The sequence below is a fragment of the Apium graveolens genome, chromosome 9, assembly GCF_009905375.1.
Source record: "Apium graveolens cultivar Ventura chromosome 9, ASM990537v1, whole genome shotgun sequence".
Lineage (NCBI taxonomy): Eukaryota > Viridiplantae > Streptophyta > Magnoliopsida > Apiales > Apiaceae > Apium > Apium graveolens.
This window is the reverse complement of record NC_133655.1, coordinates 82,984,703-83,009,446: the sequence shown is the minus strand read 5'-3', so window position 1 is coordinate 83,009,446 and position 24,744 is coordinate 82,984,703. Positions and strand designations below refer to the sequence as shown.

The 24,744-nt window shown below is 35.9% G+C and overlaps 1 protein-coding gene across 1 annotated transcript; it reads left to right on the top strand.

Annotated features, from left to right (window-relative positions):
- The first annotated feature begins 22,514 nt into the window (after window positions 1-22,514).
- On the top strand, window positions 22,515-23,147 carry LOC141685367 (uncharacterized). Its single transcript, XM_074490473.1, has one exon. The coding sequence runs from the start codon at window positions 22,515-22,517 to the stop codon at window positions 23,145-23,147; it is 633 nt and encodes a 210-aa protein (XP_074346574.1).
- The last annotated feature ends 1,597 nt before the right edge of the window (window positions 23,148-24,744 follow it).

The following is a 24,744-nucleotide window of genomic DNA, read 5'->3' as shown; positions in this document are numbered from 1 at the left end:
AATCAACATACTTCTTATGTCCATCTTGGGCTACTACCAGCCGTCCTCTGATTAAATCTATTAAATCCTTGGTCCTTTGGACCACTGCTGATCCGAGCATCTTGTGCTCTACAACTTCAACCTAACATAAGGGAGATCGACGTTGTCTTCCCTCAAGGATCTCATAAGACGACATCTCGATACCTGACATACGATCTATTGTCGTAAGAAAACTCAATCCGTGTTAAGTGATCATTCCAATTTCTTTCAAGTCTATTGCACAAACTCTCATTATAGCTTTTAGCATTAGAGCTTTCGCTTCTCAATATCCATTCTTTTCCAATTCGTAATCGCTACTACCTTCCGTTCCTAATATTATACTGGTTATACCTTTGCTCGTTAGTTCTATAATCTTTTAGTAACCACGTCAACCTTAGTATCACGAATGTGTTTTCATTCCGAATACCACCATAACTTTACTACTCCTTTTTCAGCTGTTTCTATTTTTGAAAGCTTGATCCATCATATAGAAGTAAAAGAATTCATTGAGAGATCACTATGATCATGAACACTTGTTACATTGCATAGTTAGTACAGAAGGTGGCCAGCCTTTAGTACTTGACAAGCAATTAAACAATAGTTGGTATCCTACTCGGCTTCTATCACACAGATAGATAGTCATTCGGCAATACCTCCCCTTCTGGGAGGGTTGTTCTTCTCAGTTTATATGAAATGAAAAGAAGAGAAAAGAACGAATTGAAGAGAATTGTAAATATATATAAAAATATACTGCCACAAAATATCTGGCTTGGAATCTACCTTTGAACTATAGAGGTTTCATAGGAGAACAAAACATATATGTATTTATATCAACATCAAGTATTATAGCATCATATTTCACATGCCTAAATATTTTCGCTATCCCGTCCATCATTCTATGGACCCATGCTCTTCCTCAAGCTTATACACAATCACCTTTGAAACTCCCTCGACATCGAAAATCGAATCTGGGATCTCATTCTATATATCACCGTTACTAGGATTCTATGCTCGCACCGCAACCTTCCTCCTATAGTAATACGACTCTCTATTGATAAGAGGGAATAAATATTCAATAGGTAGATACTCTACTTAATTAGTCTATCAATGATAACTTATACACTACCACGACCCGATTAGTGGTACTCAATCTCAACATCCATTCCAATACAACTCTCACAGTTGTAATCAGCTCATTACTCGCAGAATCATTGCTGCATTACTATGGTCCACCACTGACCTACTTTAGTCATTCATTTTCCATGAAGTCTTAATAGCTAACCATACGGAGTCCATACATCTCGTATCTAATTCTTCTAAGGAGGTAACATGATCACCGTTCATGATTCATGAAGAACACTCCTGAACTTGACGTACTTTCATGACATGAAGTAGATAAAATTGCAGAAGAGTTTCAGTCAAAGCAATGATAGCAGGTTAATACCATTCTTACTCGTATGCCTTAAATAGAAGACTTAACTCAAGGGTTCGTCTAGTCCTTTTTGAAACATGGTCCTGGCTTATATCAAGATAGTATCTCCTGAGATAGATAGCCCGCTCATGGTGATTACAGGAATTAAACCTTTACCAACTACTATTACGGTTGGGTATTGCACAGTCATCAGAAGGAATGTCAATCTTCCAAACCATAATACAACCTTCATAGCTTTAACCATCATCACTGTATTCCTTTGGCACAAGCGCCTATAATTATCCTCTTACCTTTAAAGTGACGGCCACCTCTTTGGCCTTTCCTGATAGTAAAATTTCCTTACAGTCAATGTCGTTTTAACCACCTCCAAATAAATTTTCTACCTCATTTCAATCACAGCTTATGTGAAGATGTTTTCCTTAAAATCTGATGAGTAAAAAAAAATATCACCATTTTTCCATAAGTTATTGCCTTAGTCATTAGAGGTTAATCACTGTCACGACTGACTTTCAATCATAATTAGAACATCTTTTTATCTCAGGTCCTAATTGCCCTGAACAACTTCGACCATTACTGGTTCGATCCATACCTTCTCGTGGTTTAACACGTGCCCCACTTGGCATCATTATAATTATGTCATATTTCCTTTATCAATATTTCTATTCTTGAGAATTTTGAATATTACCTTTCTCCTTGTAAAACCTCTAAGGTTATCCTTGAATCGTTCCTCCTGTATTCCCTAGATACAGGGCATATCAAAATACCATATACTAATACTAGAATCATTGTCTATATACTTTTGAAAAAATTTCTCCACTGATTCTTTAAAGGTTGTTGTTACCTTAATCCTTTCCAATTCATACTATCAAAACTCATACTATCCCTATTAAGGGTGAAATGCCAACCCTTATGCATTCCCCTAGGATTCATTTTAAGTTACCGATGTTCTATCCTTAATTCCACCTTTAAAAGGTACATGCATCCTTCCATTGATAAATCAAGTCATATATCCCTGATAAGGGTGTCTTATTCAATCATTCCCACCTCGATAGTATATGCCGAATTTCACAATAACATCTGCATTCAAAATGAGGTCAATCAATATGGCCTCCAAAAGATAAAAACGGTTATCCGCTTTTATTGCCTAGATTGGGTAACGATAACAAGGATGTTCTGGAAGATATTGGTCGTGTTCAACGTGAACCTCTTCTTAATAATTCCTTATTTACTTTTGTTGTTTATCTCAACAGTCACCTCAATGTTGGGATATCTTTCATACATGGCGTCTCCCTTTCTGGGTATCAAGCCACCGGTCTTACACTTCACATTCTTGAAGGTCACTTCCTTCATCCAATTTTTCCTAATTTCTTACTTTCTTGTCTCCTCAGTCTATCCGTGTCTCAATATTTATCCTTCGAACTATCTCAAGGTTTCCTCAAATCCTCCCAACTTACAGGGGATAAAATATATGTATCTCTTATTCCTTCAACCATCAATTTAACTCATGGTGAATCACCCTCATCCTGACGATTACATACTTTTCTATTTCTATTGCTACGAGTCTTTAGGGTTTCCTCATACCCAACTCCTTTATCATTCCTCACACTCTACTGCCTTTATATTCCTTTCCACTTCAGTTTCTTTTTATTTTCCATTCTCTTATCATTATTTCATGAACTAACACAACATAAGTATTGATTTCAAACATCCCGTCATTCTGGATTCGTGTCCTCAGAACGAATCTTGACAACTTTTACAACTTAGATTCATAATTCATCATACTCGTCTGCATTTGTTCTGGCTCTAAAGCTTTTACACTATCTCCATAACCTTGGGAAGTACTTTCTTGAAAACAATTGACTGAACTTAAATCAGTTTATTCTAACCTCTGGCTCCGTGCCTTCCTTGGCCTTTCACCAGCGGGTGGTCTCTCTCTTAGGAGGGTTAGTGACAGAAACAGTCTTTTATGATTCGTCAATCATTTAGAATCTCAATTGACTCCTCTATTTCCTTTAGCCAGGCTTTTGCCTCGACTGGGTCAGCTTGTTCCTTGGAACTCTGAGAGCTTAGCGACTTAAAGGTCCTGAAAGAATTTCCCACTACATTGCTTCCTCAAGGTGGTGGTTGGGAATAAAGTATAATTTCTGTTTAGACAGGTCCATGAATTTCCGTATAGGAGTACCGTCTCGGGTCTCCTTATCTCGCTCGACTTCTGTTTTCTTAGTCTAAATGTCCCCTCCTCCTCCCCATAATCGGGGTCATCCTTCATGTTTTAAATCCTTATTTTCCACTCCATTATGTTATGGGTTCCTTCTATCTTGATGGCGACCTCCCTGACTATCACGTTCAGGGCTTGCTCTAAATCTTATTCCTCAAACTAGCTTTCATCTAAGATTTCATCTTTAAGCTCTTGAACGTTTGGAACTCAAATTCTGTAGGAATACCTCATTATTCCCTTATCATTTTTCTCGATATTAATCTTTTATCTAATTGTTGGCTCTCTGCCTTCATTCATCACTTTTTATGGCACAATATGTTCTTTTTCCGATAATTCGGACTGTATTGCAATCTCAAACAGCTTTTCGGTACCGGCTCCGGTTACCTTCATTTCTATTTCCATTTTTTTCAAAATCTCTTATAAATTCTCCCAAAGACATTATCATCTTGAGTCTCTCCTTTTTACTAAGGGTATCAGCCACCACATTGGCTTTCCCCGAATGATAAAGAATCTCCCACTCATAATTCTTGATTAGCTCTAACCGCATCCTCTGGCGTATGTTGAGCTCTTTCTACGGGAAAATGTACTAGAGTACTTATGGCTTAGGTAAATCTCGCACTTCTCTCCATACAAGTAGTGCCTCCAATATTTAGGGCAAAACTATTGCCACGAGCCCAAGCTCATGGGTGGGGATATCGAATTTTATATTCCCTTAATTGTCTTGACGCGTACGCAATTACCTTGTTGTGCTGTATAAGAAGCACCCTAATTCCTTATGCGAAGCGTCACTACAAATCACAAAATCTCCTTTCCCATCCGGCAACGCCAACATGGGAGCCGTCACCAACCTTTGCTTCAGTTCTTGAAAGTTGTTCTCGCATTTCTCTGTCCATTCAAACTTCTCAGTCTTACGAGTAAGCCGCGTTAAAGGGCTACTATCTTTACAAACTTGAACGAACCTCCGGTAGTGACCGACCAATCCTACCTCTGGTAGTCGACCTAACCATGGTCATCAATTCATTAGTGGTCCTTTATTCATTCTTGTCAGGATCCTCCACGGGATTCTTCTCAGCAACAATCCCTTCTAGGACAACATCCTCAACCGCTACATCCTCAATATGAACATCATCCGGTCCCGCGTTAGGACGCTCTATCGGATCCATAATCTGATCTCCAATAAGTAATAAAACATCATCGCGTTGTTGCTCCTCAACCTCAGGGTTCGGAGTCCCGCTACCATATACGATAACGAACTACGCTTCTATCACGATATTTATAAGGGTTCCCATAAGGGTTTTAACTGTCAGTACTACGTTAGGTAGTCCGACTATGAACTTGGAAAGAGTTCTTATTATCTTAGTGAACTTATTATCTTAACGTCACATCATCTCTGAGGTTTATAACGCTTAGCTCTGATACCACTTCTGTAACACCCCCAAATCCGGGGTCGGGGATCCGGGTTGTCACGAGTTCCATTTCCCTTAATAACACCCAATCTTAATAAATAATCGATTACTCTGTACTGCGACCCCACAATAAACACACACACCACAAGTTATAGTCTCAGAGATGAATATCCAAAAATAATCACAAGTCATTTTATTCCACAATTATATGCCAATACACCTTAAAAGGGTTTCTGAATAAATTTATATTTCTTTGCCATTATTACAATTCATAAATATACATAAATCTGGTACATCAAAAGTTGGAGCCTAGCCTATTGGTAGTTCCTACCTCAGCTACAGCGACATCAATGCCTATAGGAAACTGCGAAACGTTTCCTATCCGCTCGCGAATTGGGAGCTTGGTCCTGTTCATCTTTTCTATCTGTTGTTGTGTGATGAAAGAAGAAAGCAAGGGTGAGCAGCAAGCCCACCAAAATAATATGTATAATGATTAACAATATATGAGCCTTCTCATAGTACTCATGAAAGTCTTGGTCAAAAGAAATGAACCAAGTTTGATATCTTAATGCGATGAAGTCGCAAAATATTCAGTATATATACATATATACTTTTCAAAATCTTGGAAGTCCTCTTCCATGCATAATATACACAGAGTTCCAGTTTATAACTGTATAAAAATATCGTTGCAAGGTGATCTCATATGTCTAACCTTGTCTCAACGTTTTTCTGAAAATCTTTGTCATGCATAAGATAATCATTTAGTAGATATAAGTTTAAAAGATGAAGTTACAAGATACTCCAATATACTTATATCTTTTCCAAATACTACTTGAACTACCACCGTTCAAGTTATAATTAGTTTCAAAAGTTCATCACGTAGATGAGACTACAAGACCAGATTTGAATAGATTAAATCTTTAAAATATCATCAAAATAAAATGAAGTTACGAGATACTTCATTTGATGCAAACATCATTTTGAAAACTTGACCCTGCCAACACTCAACAATCGCCCAATCGTAGCCTTTCTATCGAAGTGCTCTGGGTAGTGTTGCAGAAATATCCAATTGGATGATGAACTCATTACGGGAGTTTGTCGCGCCAGGAAGACCACTTACGATGATCAGTCGTAGTAGTGCAACCCCACCATTTTCTACATGTAGAGGAGAACCTGTCGGATTTACTTGTCAACCGAACACTGAACTCCTAAGGAATGGACCGCCTTAGCGGAACTTCCAGGCCATTTGGGCCAATATAATAAGGCTGGGCCGGCGCCACTCGACCACTTACGCCACTCCTAGTTCAGCTGAAATCCATGACTCTGAAACGTAAAGCTCGTTCCCCCTTTCCCCAAGTAGAAACTTGTTGATACGGCTCCACCAAGAAGTCGTATCTAGTTGGAAAGGAGAACTCACCGATATTTCCCAGGCGATGCCTGTTAATGGATTAACTTGTTCCAAGAATTTTACTTCCCGAGTGTTGGGTAAGTAATCAATTCATTTAACAAAACAGCAACCTTGTTGCGAATATAAAACACACCACAGAGCCGGATCCCTCAGGTTTTGAGCGAGTATTTAAATCCCCTTCGAAAGGAGGATCTTAAATATAAAAATGAGTTTTGGGATCCACTCTAACTTTTAAAAATCATTTTGAAGACTCGCAAAACATTTTTAAGAATGTTTGGAGTGATGCTGATTTAACAAAATAAATCAGTCCCAATATATTAGAAAATATCTGAATATTATTATTTAAATAATATTTCCATAAAGAATAATCTTTATAAAAATAATTGAAGTAGAAGTTTTGAAACTTATACTTGAAATGAATATTAAATATCCAAAGATATACCTATACGAAAGTACTATCTTTATTTGAATAATCAAAAGTGAGTTTGATTATCGATACCTTATTCTTTAATAAAATAAAGAATATATCTCAGCAAATAATCGGAGTCATAGATCCTCAAATGAATATTCAAATAATATTCAATAAATAAAATAAGCTGAGTCATAAGCCCTCGAATGAATATTCGAAATAATATTCAATAAATAAATAAGCTGAGTCATAAGCCCTCGAATGAATATTCGAAATAATATTCAATAAATAAATATAAAGGAGTCATAAGTCCTCGAATGAATATTATAAATAATATTCATTAAATAAAATAAAGGAGTCATACATCCTCAAATGAATATCCAAGTAATATTCAATAAATAATATAAAGGAGTCATAAGTCCTCGAATGAATATTCAAGATAATATTCATTAAATAAAATCAAGTTATCGAATAAACCTTATTCGATTAATAGTTTTGAAAACTATAACCATATATATAAATATATATATATAAAATCTACTCGGGATCCTCGACTCCCGGTTTTAGAAAATGTTTTCACCTTTGGGTCCCTATACTAAGGGTATATGCAAATTACCGCTATTCTCTAACATAGGTATTATCAACTGAACCAACAGATATATATGGCAAGAATACGAAACATGCATGCATATATATACCATATCAGCATGGTTCAATATATCGCAAAATTTGCTAATTACCCAACATGCATCTATCACAAGATAATGCATATACATATATACATCACAACAACAGTATAACGGGTAGAAAACTTGCCTGAGCGACTGGGGGTTACGAATGGCTCGAGACGAGTCTGGTAACCTATAAACAACAAGTAAGTTGGAATTAAACCAAAGTCACTTGTAAATCTATACTCTAACCAACTCAGACTCTAACGCTCGTTTTGCGCTTACTGATTCTCTTAAGTCACTCGAGTACCCTCGGCTCCACCATTTTTTAATAATTTAACCATTACGAGTTTTAAGGCGATTCCTTCGCGAGTGTCTTACCAACTGCCTATTACACCTCACATAAATGTTTCATACTTCAATTAGTCATTTAAGGTCTTTAACCTATGTTTCAAAGTAAGGCGAGGGGTAAGGGTTCGTTCGCGAAACGTCGTTACTTAAAACGGCCGTTTCTCCTAAACCGTTCATCGGAATCAAACGAACCACATATCAAAATGAAGCTCGTAACATGAAATATCTAAAGATGGCAATGGTCAAAACCTAGTAGGGAGTTCTCGGGTCCTAATGTTATGAACAAAAGCAGTCTAAAGTAAATCGGACATTACGACGGCTATGTTTACGCGATTTCCCAATTTTTTACCATGCCAAATCATATCAATCCAACTACCAATCAACAACAACTCAAGATACACATCAATGCTACTGATTTCAGTCATAATAAGCTCAAGGATCTCAATCCAATCATATATTATAACATCTCCAAATTCAACTAAACTACTTAACAATTAAGCTCGAATCATGCTTATCATTCAAATTACTACTCATCCATCCAAACCATCTCCAAACTTCAACATTCAAACTTATTACTAAAGGGTGTGAAGATTTATACCTTCCTTGGGAGGTGTTAAGTTTCTAGGAAGCCTTAGGGAGCCTCCTACAAGCTTGATCTTTCCAAAGAAATCAAGAACACAAAGTTAGGCTTTGAAGTTTCTAAAAGTCTGATATAACGAACTGTAAAAATGAGGGTCTTACCATGCTTATTTGGAAGAGACTTGTGAACAAGAGTTGTAGGACATCTCAATATCTTTACAACGAGCTATAGAACACAACATTTGAGTGAGTATTGAAGGAGATATGGCAGTTTGAAGTTGCTGGGTTTGTTTTAGCCGAGAGCTTTCTTCTTGAAATAGGAAAGTCAACTTCTAATTTTTGTGTTTTATGATATTTGATTGGTTGCTTCTCCTTTTTGGCCCTGGAAAATGTTTTAGCTTTTTACCATGGTAAATTTTACATGGCCCAAAATCAACCAACAAAACAAAACCCCTTGTCATGCTTATGTCATCTTGCACATGTCATAATGCTTCCACTTGTCCACACCTTGTTGGTTTGATGACATCATCATCCCTAACCTCCTTGATTAACTCCTAATTGCTTGCCTAATGACCGCTGATCTGTTATACGGTTCGCTTAACTTTCGTTTTTGTTTATCGTTTGAGGGATCATACCCGGGATCTTATTACTTAGGTTTCTTTAACCTTTCTCAATACATTATATTCCTTTCATGATCCTCTCTTATAATCCTTGAATTTAAATCATTTTTATTCTGTTACCTTATACTCAATTCTTTCTGTATCTGGTAGATTTTCGGGAAAAATCAAAGTGTTCGTAATTGGATTCTGACGATCTTTACATACACTTATATACCATATAGAGTACTAATAAAATCTCAGAATATCCATAACAGAACCCCTACATAGTGTGGCATGAAAAGTTTTCTCATTCAGCAAAAACACTATTCATAAGGGTTTCAAAAATTTCCAAAAATTGGGGTTATTACAATACTTCTCATTTAACTTAGCTAGCTGGGATTTTCTAACTAGCTTTCTTTCACTCAACGGATGTGGTTCCTTATCTTTCGACATATAATTCATTTGATCATTCGACGGATAACATTCATTATCCATTGAATCCACATCCGTTGAAAGTCCTTCTTTCAAGTTAGGATTCAGTTTCTCCTTGCTCTTTTTCCAGGCTTCATCACAAAAGGATTCTATACCTTGAACTTTAGTAATTTGAGCATGGACATCTCTAGATGATTTCCATGCCTTAATTACTTCATGTTCTTGTTCAAGTTGCTTTCTTAAAATCTCCTCTTTCTTTAAGGATTCAGTTAGTTTATCTTTTGCAATCTTATATTCCATTTTCAGTTTCTCAAACTCAACAAATTGAGTTTCTAACAGATTGTTTCTTTCACTCAAAAACAATCCGTTCTCTTTAATTTTAGTGTTTTCCTTAGTGAGACATTTGAGTGTAACATGCAGATGATATAATTCAGTAGACATGTCATTTATAAAATCATTACACTCAGCTTTAGATAAATGTGCTAGATTAGTGGTGATTACCTGATTACTGGATGAACTAAATCTGTTTCATCTGACTTGGCCATAAGTGCTAGATTGACATATCTTGTATCTTCATCCTCCTCTAATCCGTCAGTAGCCCAGTCATTTTCCTGAGTTAGAAAGGCCCTTTCCTTCTGTTTAAGTAAATCAAAGTATTTATTTTTGTAGTCCACAGGCTCAAACTTCTTTCTATTAGAATCCGGCTTCCTGCACTCACTTGCGAAATGACCACTTAAGCCACACTTGAAACATTTAAATTTTGACTTGTCAACCATGTTTCTGTTTGGCTTGGATTCTCCAAAATTCTTCTTGAATTTGAGCTTGACAAACCTTCTAGATAGAAAAGCTAGATGCTCATCTATGTCTTCCAAATCATCTTGACTGAGATGGTATTCATGTTCAGCTAGTAGCCCATTTCCTTTGCCTTCAAAAACTCTAGAGTTTGGTACAGATTCCACACCTTCAACCTTTATCTCTTCTCTTTCTCTTGCTTAACAACCAATGCAATGAATCCTCCCTTCTTCCTTCATTTCTCCAGCTTCTCATCTTGCTTTATTTCAAGCTCATAGATCTTTAGAATCCCATATAGTCTGTCCAAGGTAAATTCCTTGTAATCTTGAGAGTTTGTTTGTGAGAATGTCATAGGCTTCCATTTCTTTAGTAGAGATCTAAGGAAATTGAGGTTTAATTCCTTTGTATGATAGACTCTTCCATGCAGCTTTAGAGCATTTAACAGTTTTTGAAACCTACTAAAAATGTCAGTGAGTGACTCACTTTCTTCACTATATAAATGCTCATATTGCTGAATCAAGAGTTGCATTTTATTTTCCCTTACTTGCTCAGTTCCATTACATATAACTTAAATTGTATCCTAGACATCCTTAGTAGTTTTGCAATTGATGATGTTGTCAAACATGTCACCATCAACACCATTAAACAAAATGTTCATGGCCTTCTTATCCTTATGAACTTGCTCAATATCTAGATCAGACCATTATGCTCTAGGCTTTGGGATATATGGCTCATTTCCTGTAGTAGCTCTCATAGGGACATGATGACCTTTCTCAATACAATCCACATATTCTTCATCTTGAGAGAGAAGATGCAGATGCATTTTCACCTTCTAGTGGTGATAGTTGTCTTTGTCCAGAATTGGAATTTTTACTCCAACATCTTTTCTTCTCATCTTGTTAGTTGTTGTGATCTTTAAACTCTTTGTTCTTCAAGAGCTTGCTCTAATACCAATTATTATTCCCAAATAATCTAATAAAAAATTACAGAAGGGGGGTTGAATGTAATTCTGGTTTCTTTTTTATTTTAAGAAAGGTTCTATCTTAAATATATAACTTTGTCTGATTAAACTAAGGTGTGGAATGAAAATATTGAAGAAATCAAACACAAAGTAATCAAATACAAGTATTTAAAAACTTTTTGGTGGATTAAACTTTTCTACCAGAGATATATATAAAATCGAGAACTTTTTGATGCAAGATTTTCACACAGCTGCTTACAAATAGAACTTACAAAGAACAGAGAAATTATTTACAGATACAGCTTTATCAATTTCTCTGGTAAATTTCTTACTTACTTGATTATGTTCTACTTGCTACCGTTGGTTTATATAAATCACCAAGTTATATGATAAAAAGACAAACAAATAAGGAATAATGTTTCTTAGTCTAATTACAAGCTTCTTCATTTCTCTATCCAGCATCTTTGAATATCTTTAAGTTAGCATGGAAATGGAAATGCTTCTTTGTTCTCTAAAACCTGTAAATAGGCTGCCACATTCCATTTGCATCTAATCAACCCATGTGACTGTCCAGTTACTATCAACTGTTATTTTGAATTTAAACATCCGTTGAAACTTCATTGGATCATTTGTTGAAACTGTGTTGAATCATCCGTCGAAGCTTCACTAGATCATCCGTTGAATGTGACTTGGGTCATACATCGAAGCCTTATAGAATCATTTTGTGAAAGTCTTTCATAGCAGTAAACTCTATTTCACTTATTCAAAATTATAAGGCATCTAATATTTACAATTAGCCAACCTATTTTGCATATCACACTAGTAGTCAACATGACTTTGAATATCCTACAACTTCTAGATCTCTAAAGGTATTGTAGAATGCAGAAATGTGTGACAAGACCTATTAATACATAAGCTACTTTCTCAACGGATGTTAAATTGATCATTCGTTGAAAGCTACAAATTTACTAAATTAAATCTACTAAGGTGTTTTATTTAACTTATCATCAAGTACAGAACATATTCCTAACACAGGGTAACACGAGAAATTCTCTAGTCTTGGAAAGTGGATGCTCATGACTGGTTATAAATCCCTGCTATCATAGTTTAAGGAGAAGGCTGGCCCAAGTGTTTCTTTTGGAGATGGAAACTTAGGAAAAATCTCGGGATACGGCAAAATCAAAATTGGGAATGTCTTCATTGAAGATGTAGCTCTAGTTACAGGACTTATACATAAGTTGATCAGTATGAGTCAGATCTCTGACAGAGGTTACCATGTGAACTTTTATAAGGAACATTGTGAAATTGTCAGTTTGTCTGATGACAAGATTGCAATGACTGGTGTAAGACATGGTAACTTATATAAATCCAGGGTCTCCACAAATATTGATGGATCAGAAGTTTGTCTGCTTAGTAGACCATATGATAAATAAGCATAGTAAAACACTATTTTAGATGGTGAAGGGAAAGAAGCCAAATTTGAAGTACTTTCACATTTTTGGCTGCAAGTGTTTTGTTCTCAAAACTCATCCAGAACAGCTTACCTAATTTGTTCTCAAAGCTGACGAAGGCATTTTTTTTGGGATATCCATTGTCTACAAAAGCCTTCAGAGTTTACAATCTGAGAACAAAGACAGTCATGGAATCCATACATATATCTTTTGATAACAAGAAGATTACATGTCTGGAAGATGCAGATGATCATGATGAGTTGAGATTTAAAAATGAAGTACCATATCATGAACAGTTAAATCCTGATATACTGACAAGTCCTGATAAAGTAAATCCTGATATCACTCCAAACTCTGATGATCCACATGACAGTGAAAATTCTGCTAATATTGAAGCACAAGTTGAGGGGATCAACATGATTCAAATCTAGAGTCTTCTACAGGCGATTCAACTCAAGGAACATCAGTAAATAATTCATCATACTCTGATTCCTTAAATACTGATAGATCAAATACTGCTGGATCAAATACTGAGAGCACTGGAAATTCTGATTCAGGGGGCGCATCAGGAAATGATAGTGGTACAAGTCAAAAATATACAAGAGAGTTCATGGATCAAGGGTGGGGTATTACTTCAAGGAGTCAACTTCCATCTGCAAGAAAATGGTTTAAATCACACACACCAGACTTAATCATTGGAAATCCTGATACTGGTGTAAGAACTTGAAGAGCCACTTAAATTGAATGGCTCTACCATTCTTTTCTATCTCAAATTGAAATAAAGAAAGTGGAAGAAGCTCTTCAATATGCTGATTGGGTTACAACAATGCAAGAGGAGCTGAATGAATTTAAAAGGAACAAAGTCTGGACACTTGTGCCAAATCCAAGGAACAGATCAGTTGTTGGTACAAAGTGGGTGTTCAGAAACAAAATTGATAGGGAGGGAATCATTACAAGAAATAAAGCAAGACTGGTTGCAAAGGGCTATTCACAGCAAGAAGGCATTGATTATGATGAGACTTTTGCTCCAGTTGCAAGGCTTGAGGCAATTAGATTTTTTCTAGCCTATGCTGCTCACAAGAAGTTTAAAGTGTTCCAAATGGATGTGAAGAGTGCATTTCTGAATGGTGAACTTGAAGAAGAAGTTTATGTTGAACAACCTCCAGGGTTCATAGATCCAAAATATCCTGATCATGTCTATAAACTAGATAAAGCACTCTATGGACTAAAACAAGCTCCAAGGGTCTAGTATGAAGCACTTGCTCTATTTCTGTTAGAAAGTGGTTTCACAAGAGGTACAACTGACAAAACTCTCTTTTATAAATACCATGGTAAGGACTTATTATTAGTACAGATATATGTTGATGATATCATTTTTGGTTCTACTAATGATAAACTTTGTGAGAGATTTGCAAAGATAATGCAGTCTAGATATCAAATAATTATGATGGGAGAATTGAGTTATTTTCTGTGTTTACAAGTAAACAGACTGATGAAGGGATCTTCATAAATCAATCCAAATACACCAGGAATTTGCTCAAAATATTTGGAATGCAATATAGTTTAACTGCAACAACTCCAATGGACACCGCAACCAAGTTAGATTTAAACACTGTTTCATCAGTAGATATAACTAACTACAGAGGTATGATTGGCTCACTCCTATATTTGACTGCTAGTAGACCTGATATCATGTATGCTACCTATCTCTGTGCAAGGTTCCAAGCTGATCCAAGGGAACCACATCTATTAATTGTGAAAATAAATTTTAAATACCTCAAAGGCACCATGAATCTTGGATTATGGTATCCTAGAGATCCAGACTTTAAGCTAATTGGATATTCAGATGCTGATTTTGCAGGATGCAAAATAGACATGAAAAACACTTCTGGAAGCTGCCAATTTCTTGGTGGCAGTTTGGTTTCTTGGTTTAGAAAGAAACCAAAGTCAATTTCCACATAAACCGCAAAAGCTGAATATATTGCTGCAGGAAGCTGTTGTGCTCAAATTCTATGGATGAAGAATCAATTACTGGATTATGGGTTAGAGTATTCTGCTATTCATATATATTGTGAGAATTAAAGTGCTATTGCAATGACAGGAAATCCTGTACAACATTCTATGACTAAACACATCAGTATTAGGTACCATTTCATAATGGAACATGTGGAAGAAGGTATAGTGGAATTGGTCTTTGTTCCAACAGATCAGCAATTAGCAGATATTCACCAAGCCTCTCTGTGAAGCTACCTTTATAAGATTGATGAATAAATTAGGAATTATATCAAGACATTTCTCAAACACTAATAATTTGGAATAACTACTGATAGTTAGAGTGTGGTATCTTATAATTATGTATCAGTACTTGCTAAATATTGATTATAGTGTTAAACTCTCATGCCATGAAAGCATGTAATTAGCTTCTATTAATCCCATCCAGTAGCTGCACGTTAAACTTTGATTATGTGTATAAGCTCTGATTTTGGTCAAACTTGTGTTGACTAATAAATCCTGACAATAGTTATTAAAGTATGGTATTGGTCAAACTCTAGTTGACTAATAAATCCTAACAGTGGTTGATTAAATACTGATAGTGGTCAAACTCTGCTTGACCATCATATTCTGATGATAAATTTTGAATTTATTCAAATATTGTTTTAATAAGTTATTCAATTACAGGTGTGAAGTGATTTGTAAGTGGTAATTTTTGCATGACTACAGTTGTTTATTGATGGCGTGATGATATGAAAAACGTTTGAGTATACACAAAATATTATTCTAGGGAACTGTACGCGTAATAACTACCATTACTACACATTTACATGATTACTTTTACAGTCAATTATATGTTGCCATGTGTCCCACTAAACTGAAACATTTCTGAGTTAGTGGAGTGATGTGTTATACAAAATCAATTTTTGATTTCAAATTAATACTTTACTTATCTTTATCAATGTCTTCTATGCTACTTTACTTTCTCTCACCCGTAAACTATGAAACCCTAAATTCTGTTTGAAATGTTTTTCTTGTAAATTTAAAATGACTTCACCAGTTGCTTCTAAACCTTTTAGCTATGGCGGTGCAAATTTTGAGACTAATAATTATTCTGCTATTTTGGATAATAACAGTGGTCAGGTGACCCGGTGCTCTCTATCTGGAAAATTGGTGTTTATGATGATGGAGGTGCCAATGGAATTCCAAGCTTGGTGTTTGAGTTTGATAGGAAGAAAATGGTAGTTACTCCTCAAATTGTAAGGGATGCATTACAGTTGCCTACTCATACCTCCTACACTAGATTCATGGGAGATACTGAAATGAGGAGGTTCTTTATTGTGATTGGCTATGATAAGGATTTGAAGAACCTTGGTCAATTACAGAGGAACGGGCTCAGAAAAGAATGGATTTTCTTCTTTAACTACATCACAAAGGCCTTCAACAAAAAATCTTCAAACTTTGATGCTTTGCCTATCATGAAACAACAAATAGGGTACTCTCTGATTCATGGTTCAAATTATGATTTTGGTAGAGTAATCTTGTCTTTCATAGGTGATAGATTAACTGCTGATAGATATATTGTATACTATGCTAGATTCTGTCAGTTAATCTTCAATGTTTGTTTTCCGGATACCCCTATCCCCTATAATCAAATAGTGTTAGTATTTAGGTTGACAAAAAGGGATTTTTCTCACTTAATTTCACAAGATGAAAAGAAGTTGAATTTAGCTCCTTTGAGGTTGCCTTTGGTTCTAGGAACTTGCTCATTGCAAGGCTCCCTGTGACTTATGGCTTACCTAACAGACAGAGGGCTCAGTTGCAGGCCATAGATATTGGAAACCCCCTTGTAACTAACCCAAGCACAACAACCAACACAACCCCAAACACAAACCCAAACACAAACTCAACCACCACCACAACCTCAAACATAAGCCAACTCAGGTGTCTCCCAAAGACACCTGTTGTAAAAAGTAAGAAACAATTGGCTAAGAGGGCTACAAATCCTTATGTAGAAAAGCCAAAAGCTGATGCAACACAAGTTCCTCATTCTTCTAAACCTTCAGAATCTGTTAGGAGGAAACTTGTGCTTGTTGGACTAGAATCAGATTCAGATGAGGACAATGCTACCTTATCTTCTAAATTTCCAAACCTTTCATCTGATTCTTCTCCAAGACCAGTTGTACTACCAGCTAAGGAGGGAATAACTATTGATCCTACTGAAAGTGCCAGAAATTCTGATGCATCTTGTACAAGCCCAAGGCCAAGGAAATGGAAGCTGACCAAAGTTTATTATGCTCAGAACTTGCTCAAGATCAAAGAAGAAATTGCTGAGGAGACACAGGGGGCATTTACACCTAATCCTGATTTTCAATCAAATTCAGATGCACCTGTGAATTTGTCTGATTACAGATTACGATGCTTTACATATTATGATATTTATAAATATCATACGATATGTTGATGATTTCGGTATAAAAATATTATCGGATTTCAATTGATAACGCTAGGGAGTAGCGTTATATATAAATATATATATGATGCATATTTAGACCGAAAGTCGGTCTGTATAATTTGATGAAAACCCAAAAGTATTCCGGAGGTATTTTATTTCAGAATATTCACGCTAGTGAGTAGCGTGATATATATAATGTGGACCGAGAGTCGGTCGACATCTATTATTAATTAAAAACCCAGAAATATTTCAGAGATGTCGTGGACGATTAAAGTTCGTAATTTTTTATTCCAATGGACTCGTTATTCTCTTCCGAAGTATTAAATACCCCGTATTTATTTAAACACGATTTTTAAAGATCATATTCCCTCAACTATATATAATTATTCGATCAATGAATATTAATTCAGATATTCATTTAAAATGGATAAGTATTCTCCAACGATTATTTTATTAATAATTTCAATTATTTATGTAACATCTGTAAATATTATGATATTATAAAATCTATGTTGTAGTATTACCGTCCATTATTATGAGTACATAAGTTTCTAAATATTGCTTTCCAGTGATTATATGAATTAAGTAAATACGAATATATTTTCTTTCGTGACGATTCGAATCTTCGTACAAATATTTAGATATGGAAATTCTGTGCTTAGACGATTAAGATAAATTGGTATAATGCTAGATTATATTTTAAAACTTTTTTTACATTAAAATCTAATTAAATTGTATTTTTATGTGGTTTGTTATAGAAGTATTATTATAAAGAAAATTCTTTTAAAAAATTATTTTTATTCAAATTTCTTGAAAATACTCTTATAAAACTTATAAAATCTTAAAGTAATTTATGGTATAATTTTTGTGATTTATGGAATTTTACTCTGTTTATTAAAATTCAATCTTTTTAAGCATATTTTAATTCTAGAAAAATGATTACTAGACTACTAATGTACCCTTGTATGCAAAATCCCTTATAATAGAGACCAAGGATAGGACCGTCATTTCCAACCCCACTAACTCACTTTAACCAAGCAAAGTACTCATCTACCCTTGCATGCAAAATGGCTTAAGCTTGTAGGAAGGGCATAGAGGTCATTTCTCAATTCCACTACCACTTTAACAAATCAAAAACCAAAAACACAAGCTTACTCTCTCATTTTGCACACACACTTCACTCTCTCCCCTTTCCTTTCTCTCTATTCGGCCGAAGCCACCCCCTCCCCCTCTTCTTTCATTATTTTTTATTTTCTCAAACACTTTGATCGAGGAGCTAATTCACTCATATTCCCATATTTATACTTGGAAAATTTGGCTAATAAAAGGTATGTTTTATTATGTGTTGATGTGTTCTTGTAGCCAAGATTTAGGCCTTGAATTCTCATGGATTTAAGGACCAAAATCATAAGGGCTTAAAGATATGGACTTGATATGGTCTTGGAGAAGTATTTTTACTTCAACTTTATAAGTCATAATATTATTCATAGCATTTAGCAATATTTATTAAAAGAGCCGAATGTATATGGATTGTTCTTTAGAAATTTCTATGAAAATGACTTTGCATGTTGCTTATAAAACATTTTTGCTTCTAAAAATGATGAATTATAATGTTTAAACTCTTGAATGCTGTGTTTTTTTCAATTATATTAAGTTTTAAGACTTGCATGTTAGTTATAGCCCTTGCATGATGAAATTAACCCTTGCATGTTGATTTACAAGTGATTTTAGACTAGGAAACCATACTTGCTTGCTATGAACTTTGATACTTGATTTTTATGAGGTTCATGCCACGAATTATGTGTTAAATTGATAGTTTAAATATGTCATGATTAAAAGAGATAAAAATCAGTAGGTATCAAGTGCTTAACCTAAGTGTATAATTCGAATTATGCTTAGAACTTAGAGATATGAAGTTGTCTAGCTAGTTGCCTCTCTTGACCCCTTGATAATTGGTAATAATGGTAAATAAAATGAAAATCAACCTTGTGCACTATAGGTCAGTAGGTGTTAGCATGATATTAGGCTTGGTTGTTGGTTTGTTCTTTGGTTTTGGTGGTTAAGAAGGGAGTTAAGGTGGAAGGGATGAATTAGTCCTATTTGGACATAATTTAGCACTAAAAGTTTAGGTCATTTTAGGTATGCATTGGTGAGGCCTTCTTAGACCCAAGTTCAGTGGAGGTAGGACTTGGTATGTACTTGAGTCCAAAAGCTTTAGATTGGATAAAATCATGCATTTGGTTAGGTGCACAAGCACAAAACCGAGAGGAACTGAGAACATGGCAGATTTGGTAGAAGTCCATATTTGACCAATTATAACCATATTTTAGGATAGACATTCATTGGGAATTGGTTTACAACAGTATAATGAAGTCTTAGGAAGCTTAAAAAGTCATTAAAATCAATAATTGAATAATTTAAGTGAGTTTTAAGTTGGTAAAAATAAGGCAGGTTTGTAAGCAGGGAAGACAGATTTGTGTCAACTTCTACTTAAGGACTAGGGAGGCCTGAGTGAGGTTTTTGAGTCATTCCAACTTTGAGAGTGATTTTAGAGTCTTAGGAACACCAGAGAGTTGGTTTGGAGTGAAGACCCAAGGTAGAAATGTATATTTGAGCCAAGGCACACAAGTGGTGCCAAGGCGTGCATCCGTGAAGAGTTTAGAGTATGCATTAGTTTTGTGAGTCATTGTGAGTGAGGCATAAATGTGCCTTACTATTTTTGGGATAAGTTGAGGTCTGTAAAAGAAGAGTAATAGTATTAATCATAATTTTTGTGTGTTACTTGGTCATGTGCATATGAATCTGAAATAGTGTATAGAGTATAAGTATGTACTATTAACTAAATGTTATATTGCCATGATTATGTGTTATGTGATTTCTTTGATGCATATGCTACTTGTATCTAAATAAGACTACACATATACATGTATATATATATATATATTTGCATATATAATTATACGCGGAGGGGTAGTTAGCAAATGTTATTGATAAGAGTACCATTATTGTAGGTTCAAGTAGGAGTCCAGGAAAGGAGCCCATAGACGATTCCATTCAACTAATCAGTAAGCGTAGTTCAGGAAAGTAAACTCTCAACTTATCTTTATAATTCCATTTCTTATGATTGAATACCCTTTGAATGCTTGACTATAGTTTAATAATATTAATTAGTCCCTGACATCACTCAATGATTGGATCTTGAACTTAGTTAATCGCTTCCATACTTAAATTGACCCCCTTTTCATCACATATTACCTCGTATCCCTGTGAATACCATACAAATAGTTCCTTAATATATATCCAGTGAAACCTAAAACCCTCATACATTAGATTCATTTCCTTTGGAAACCCAAACACTAATATCATCCTCTCATTTGAACTTTGTCAATACCAACCCTTGTTATATTGTCCTTGATAAAGAACCCTTTTAATTTGAAATGACTTATTAAAAAAACGAATTGAATGATATGATGAGACTGAGGCGCCAGTCACTGTTATAGTCAGACTACGCGAATCTTCGGCGTAGGGTGGACCAGTTGTACCGCGAGAAATTTGATGACGAGCCCAACCGACCCCGACTTATAGCCAGACTTGAGGAGATCATCCAGATGGCTGAGGACCGATTGGCAATGATTATTCCACACCCTGAGAGAGAGAGAGTCACATTGCTCTTACCGCCATTACTGACGAGCTCCGCCGAGTGATTAGCCATCTCCGTGCCCCTGTTCCCCCACCACCATCCTCTTAGACTATCATATAGTCTACCTATCTCCAGCATTGTTGTTGATTAGTACTTTGATTTCCATTTGTACCTTGTACCCGGATTATTTCGGGAAGACTTTATTTGCACTTTTTTTCCTGTTTGTACTATATTTCGCACTTTTCATTCGAACTAATATTAAATTCGCACTTTGATTATCTCTATGATATTGCCATCTCATTACCATGCTATATACTTGCTTAGATAAAAATTGTTGATTAAATTATGTTGACCTCTTTAAAACTAGATCATGTCTAATCTTTACCTAAGATATCTTTTGAATAAAATCTCAGTGCTTAATATTTACCCTTGCTATAACTTGTCTATGCAAATATTGAACTGTGAAAAAACCTTTCTTGTCTACATTCAGAATCATGCCTCCTCGTAGAGCCCGCAACACCAACACCAGGAATCATGAAGATCCACCACCCAACTTGGCTCAACTTATGCAAATACTTCACTAACAATTTGTTACCCTTGCTCAACAACAACAACTTCTTCAGCAACAACTTCAACAACCACCTCTACCACCACCAACCCCTACAACTTTCAAATCATTCCAAGCTGTGAAATCACCAGAGTTTTGTGGAACTCAAGACCCTGTAGAAGCTCAATCTTGCCTTAAAGAGATGGAGAAAGCTTTCACGCTAGCTGTTGTTAGGGAAGAAACGAAGGTCGATTATGCGTCTTATTTTCTGAAAGGCGAAGCGAACTATTGGTGGAAGTCAGCCCGTGCTCTAGAAGAGGAAGAAGTTATTTCTTGGGATAGATTCAAGAAGATTTTCTTAGACAAGTATTTCCTGAGGTATATGCAGACTCAAATGGAATTTAAGTTCTTTGAATTGAAGCAAAAAGGAATGACTGTGGGAGAGTACGAGAAGAAATTCACCGAATTGGCTAGGTTTGTTGGAGATTACGTGGACACGGATGAGCAGAGAGCGAAGAGATTTCAACAAGGATTGAAGCCTTGGCTACGAAGCAGAGTGGATGCTTTTGAATTGGCCACATATGCTGAAGTGGTCCAAAAGGCGATGGTCATCGAAGGAGAAAGTGACCGAAACTCGAAGGAGAAAGAGAGTAAGAAAAGCAAGTTTGGAAGTAGTGGAGAAGGATCGACTCAAGGAAGCCAAAGTGGAAAGAATTTCAAGAAGTTTGGATTCCAGAACCAAGGAGGACCCCGAATCTTTAAGAAAGGTGATAATAAGAGTCAGAGGAATAGGATTCAAGGGCAGAGATTCCAGCAAGCAACAAATCCGGAGTGTAAATTCTGCAACAAGAGACACACGGGTAACTGCAATAAGGCTGACATCGTCTGTTACAAGTGCAATACGAAAGGTCATTATGTAAATGAGTTCCAAAACCTAAAGCCTTCTGTTACATGCTTTAAGTGTGGAAAGAATGGTCACATGTCGAGGGATTGCAAGGCCCCTGGAAACAACAAGTTGATGCAATTGACGGCTGCTCCTTTCAATCAAGCAATGACATCTTCTGTCCCAATTCTTTAACTTCCTTCAAATTAACCTTCTGAATCTGCAACTCCAGTGTTTCCTCCCTCCTATCCTGCTCAGGCCCGGACATTCAACATGAACATCAAGGATGTTGTTCAGAGTTCTGAAGTTGTGGCAGGTATGCTTTTTGTCAACAACATCAATGCTAAAGTGCTATTTGATTCCGGAGCTACTAGATTTTTCATATCTGAATCTTTTATTGGAAAGTTGAATTATGAAATTGAACTGTTAGTTGAACCCTTATCAATCATTTTGGCTAATCAAGAGCGAGTATATGTTAAAGGTGTTTGCCCTCGGTGTAGAGTAGAGATTTCAGGCTATAGTTTCCCTGCTTCCCTCATACCTTTTCAACTAGGAGAACTTGACGTTATATTGGGAATGGATTGGTTAGAAGAGCATGGTGCTCAGATAGATTTTAAGAAAAAGAAAGTGATTCTTAAGAACCCTCAAGGAAAGAAAGTAGAGTTTAAAGGACAGAAACAAGTTAATGCATTTCTGACAATGATTCAAGCTAAAAGATTGTTAAGACAAGGGTGTGAAGGGTATTTGGCTCATGTAATTGATAGATCTAAGGAGACGCCAAATATAGGAAGTATTCCGATAGTTAGTGAATTTCCTGATATATTTCCGGACGAACTTCCAGGATTGCCGCCTGACCGTCAAATCGAATTTTCTATCGACTTAGCGCCCGGCGTGGAACCTGTATAGAAGGCACCTTATCATATGGCACCAGCAGAAATGAAGGAATTGGCCAAGCAACTAAAATAATTATTGGATAAAGGTCGAGTGTATCTCCATGGGGTGCTCCAGTTTTGTTTATAAAAAAGAAGGACGGAAGTATGAGATTGTACATTGACTATAGAGAGTTGAACAAATTGACCATCAAGAATAGGTACCCGTTACCTCGTATTGATGACTTGTTTGATCAACTTAAAGGAGTGACTTATCTCTCAAAGATTGACTTGCGATCGGGATATCATCAGTTGAAGATTAAGCCGGAAGACATACCAAAGACTGCTTTCAGAACCAGATACGGACATTACGAGTTTCTAATTATGGCATTTGGATTGACAAATGCGCCAGTCGCCTTTATGGATTTGATAAATATAGTATTCAAGGAGCATTTGGATAATTTTGTCATCGTGTTCATTGACAACATTCTAATATATTCGTAGACCGAGGAAGATCATGTTGAACACTTGAGAATTGCTTTGGAGACCTTAAGAAAAGAGAAGTTGTATGCAAAATTTTTGAAGTGTGAATTTTGGTTGCGAGAAGTTCAATTTCTAGGACACATTGTCAGTAGTGAAGGGATTTGAGTTGATCCAGCAAAGATAGAAGCTGTAATAAACTGGGAGAGGCCGAAGACCCCGACTGAAGTTAAAAGTTTCTTGGGATTAGCCGGATATTATCGAAGATTTTTGAAGGATTTTTCTAAGATTGCGGTACCATTGATGAAGTTAACCCGAATGAATGAGAAGTTTGAATGGACTGAGAAGTGTGAAAAGAGTTTTCAGGAATTGAAGCAGAAGTTAGTTATTGCTCCAGTATTATCCTTGCCAGATGATCAAGGAGACTTTGTGATATTCAGTGATGCATCACACAAAGGATTGGGTTGTGTTTCAATGCAACACGGGAAGGTGATAGCCTACGCGTCAAGACAACTTAAGCCTCATGAACAAAGGTACCCAACTCACGACTTGGAACTGACTGCAATTGTATTTGCCTTAAAGCTGTGGAGATATTATCTATATGGAGAGAAATGTGATATATATACGGATCACAAGAGCCTGAAGTATATTTTCACTCAGAAGGAATTAAATATGATGCAATGAAGATGGTTAGAGTTGATTAAGGACTACGATTGCACAATCAATTATCATCCCAGGAAAGTGAATGTAGTAGAGGATGCTTTAAGTCACAAGGAGAGACTGGATATGTTGACTATGGCCCAAGAGTTATCAAAGGAATTTGAGAAGATGAAAATTGAAATTCGAGCTCCAACTACACCAACTGGGATGATCTGTGCGATGACTTTTCAATCAGAGTTGTTAGAAAGGATTAGGAATTGTCAAGAAGAAATGATGAATCAAAGAATGAATGAGTTGACCGGAGAAGAGATTTGTACTCAATAAAACAACCAAGGAATTTTAAGATTCTCATCAAGGATTTGGATACCGAATGTGGAGGAATTGAAGAATGAGATTTTGAAGGATGCTCACAACTCAGAATTCTCTATTCACCCAGGAAGTACAAAAATGTACCAAGATTTGAAACAAAATTTTTGATGGCCAGACATGAAGAA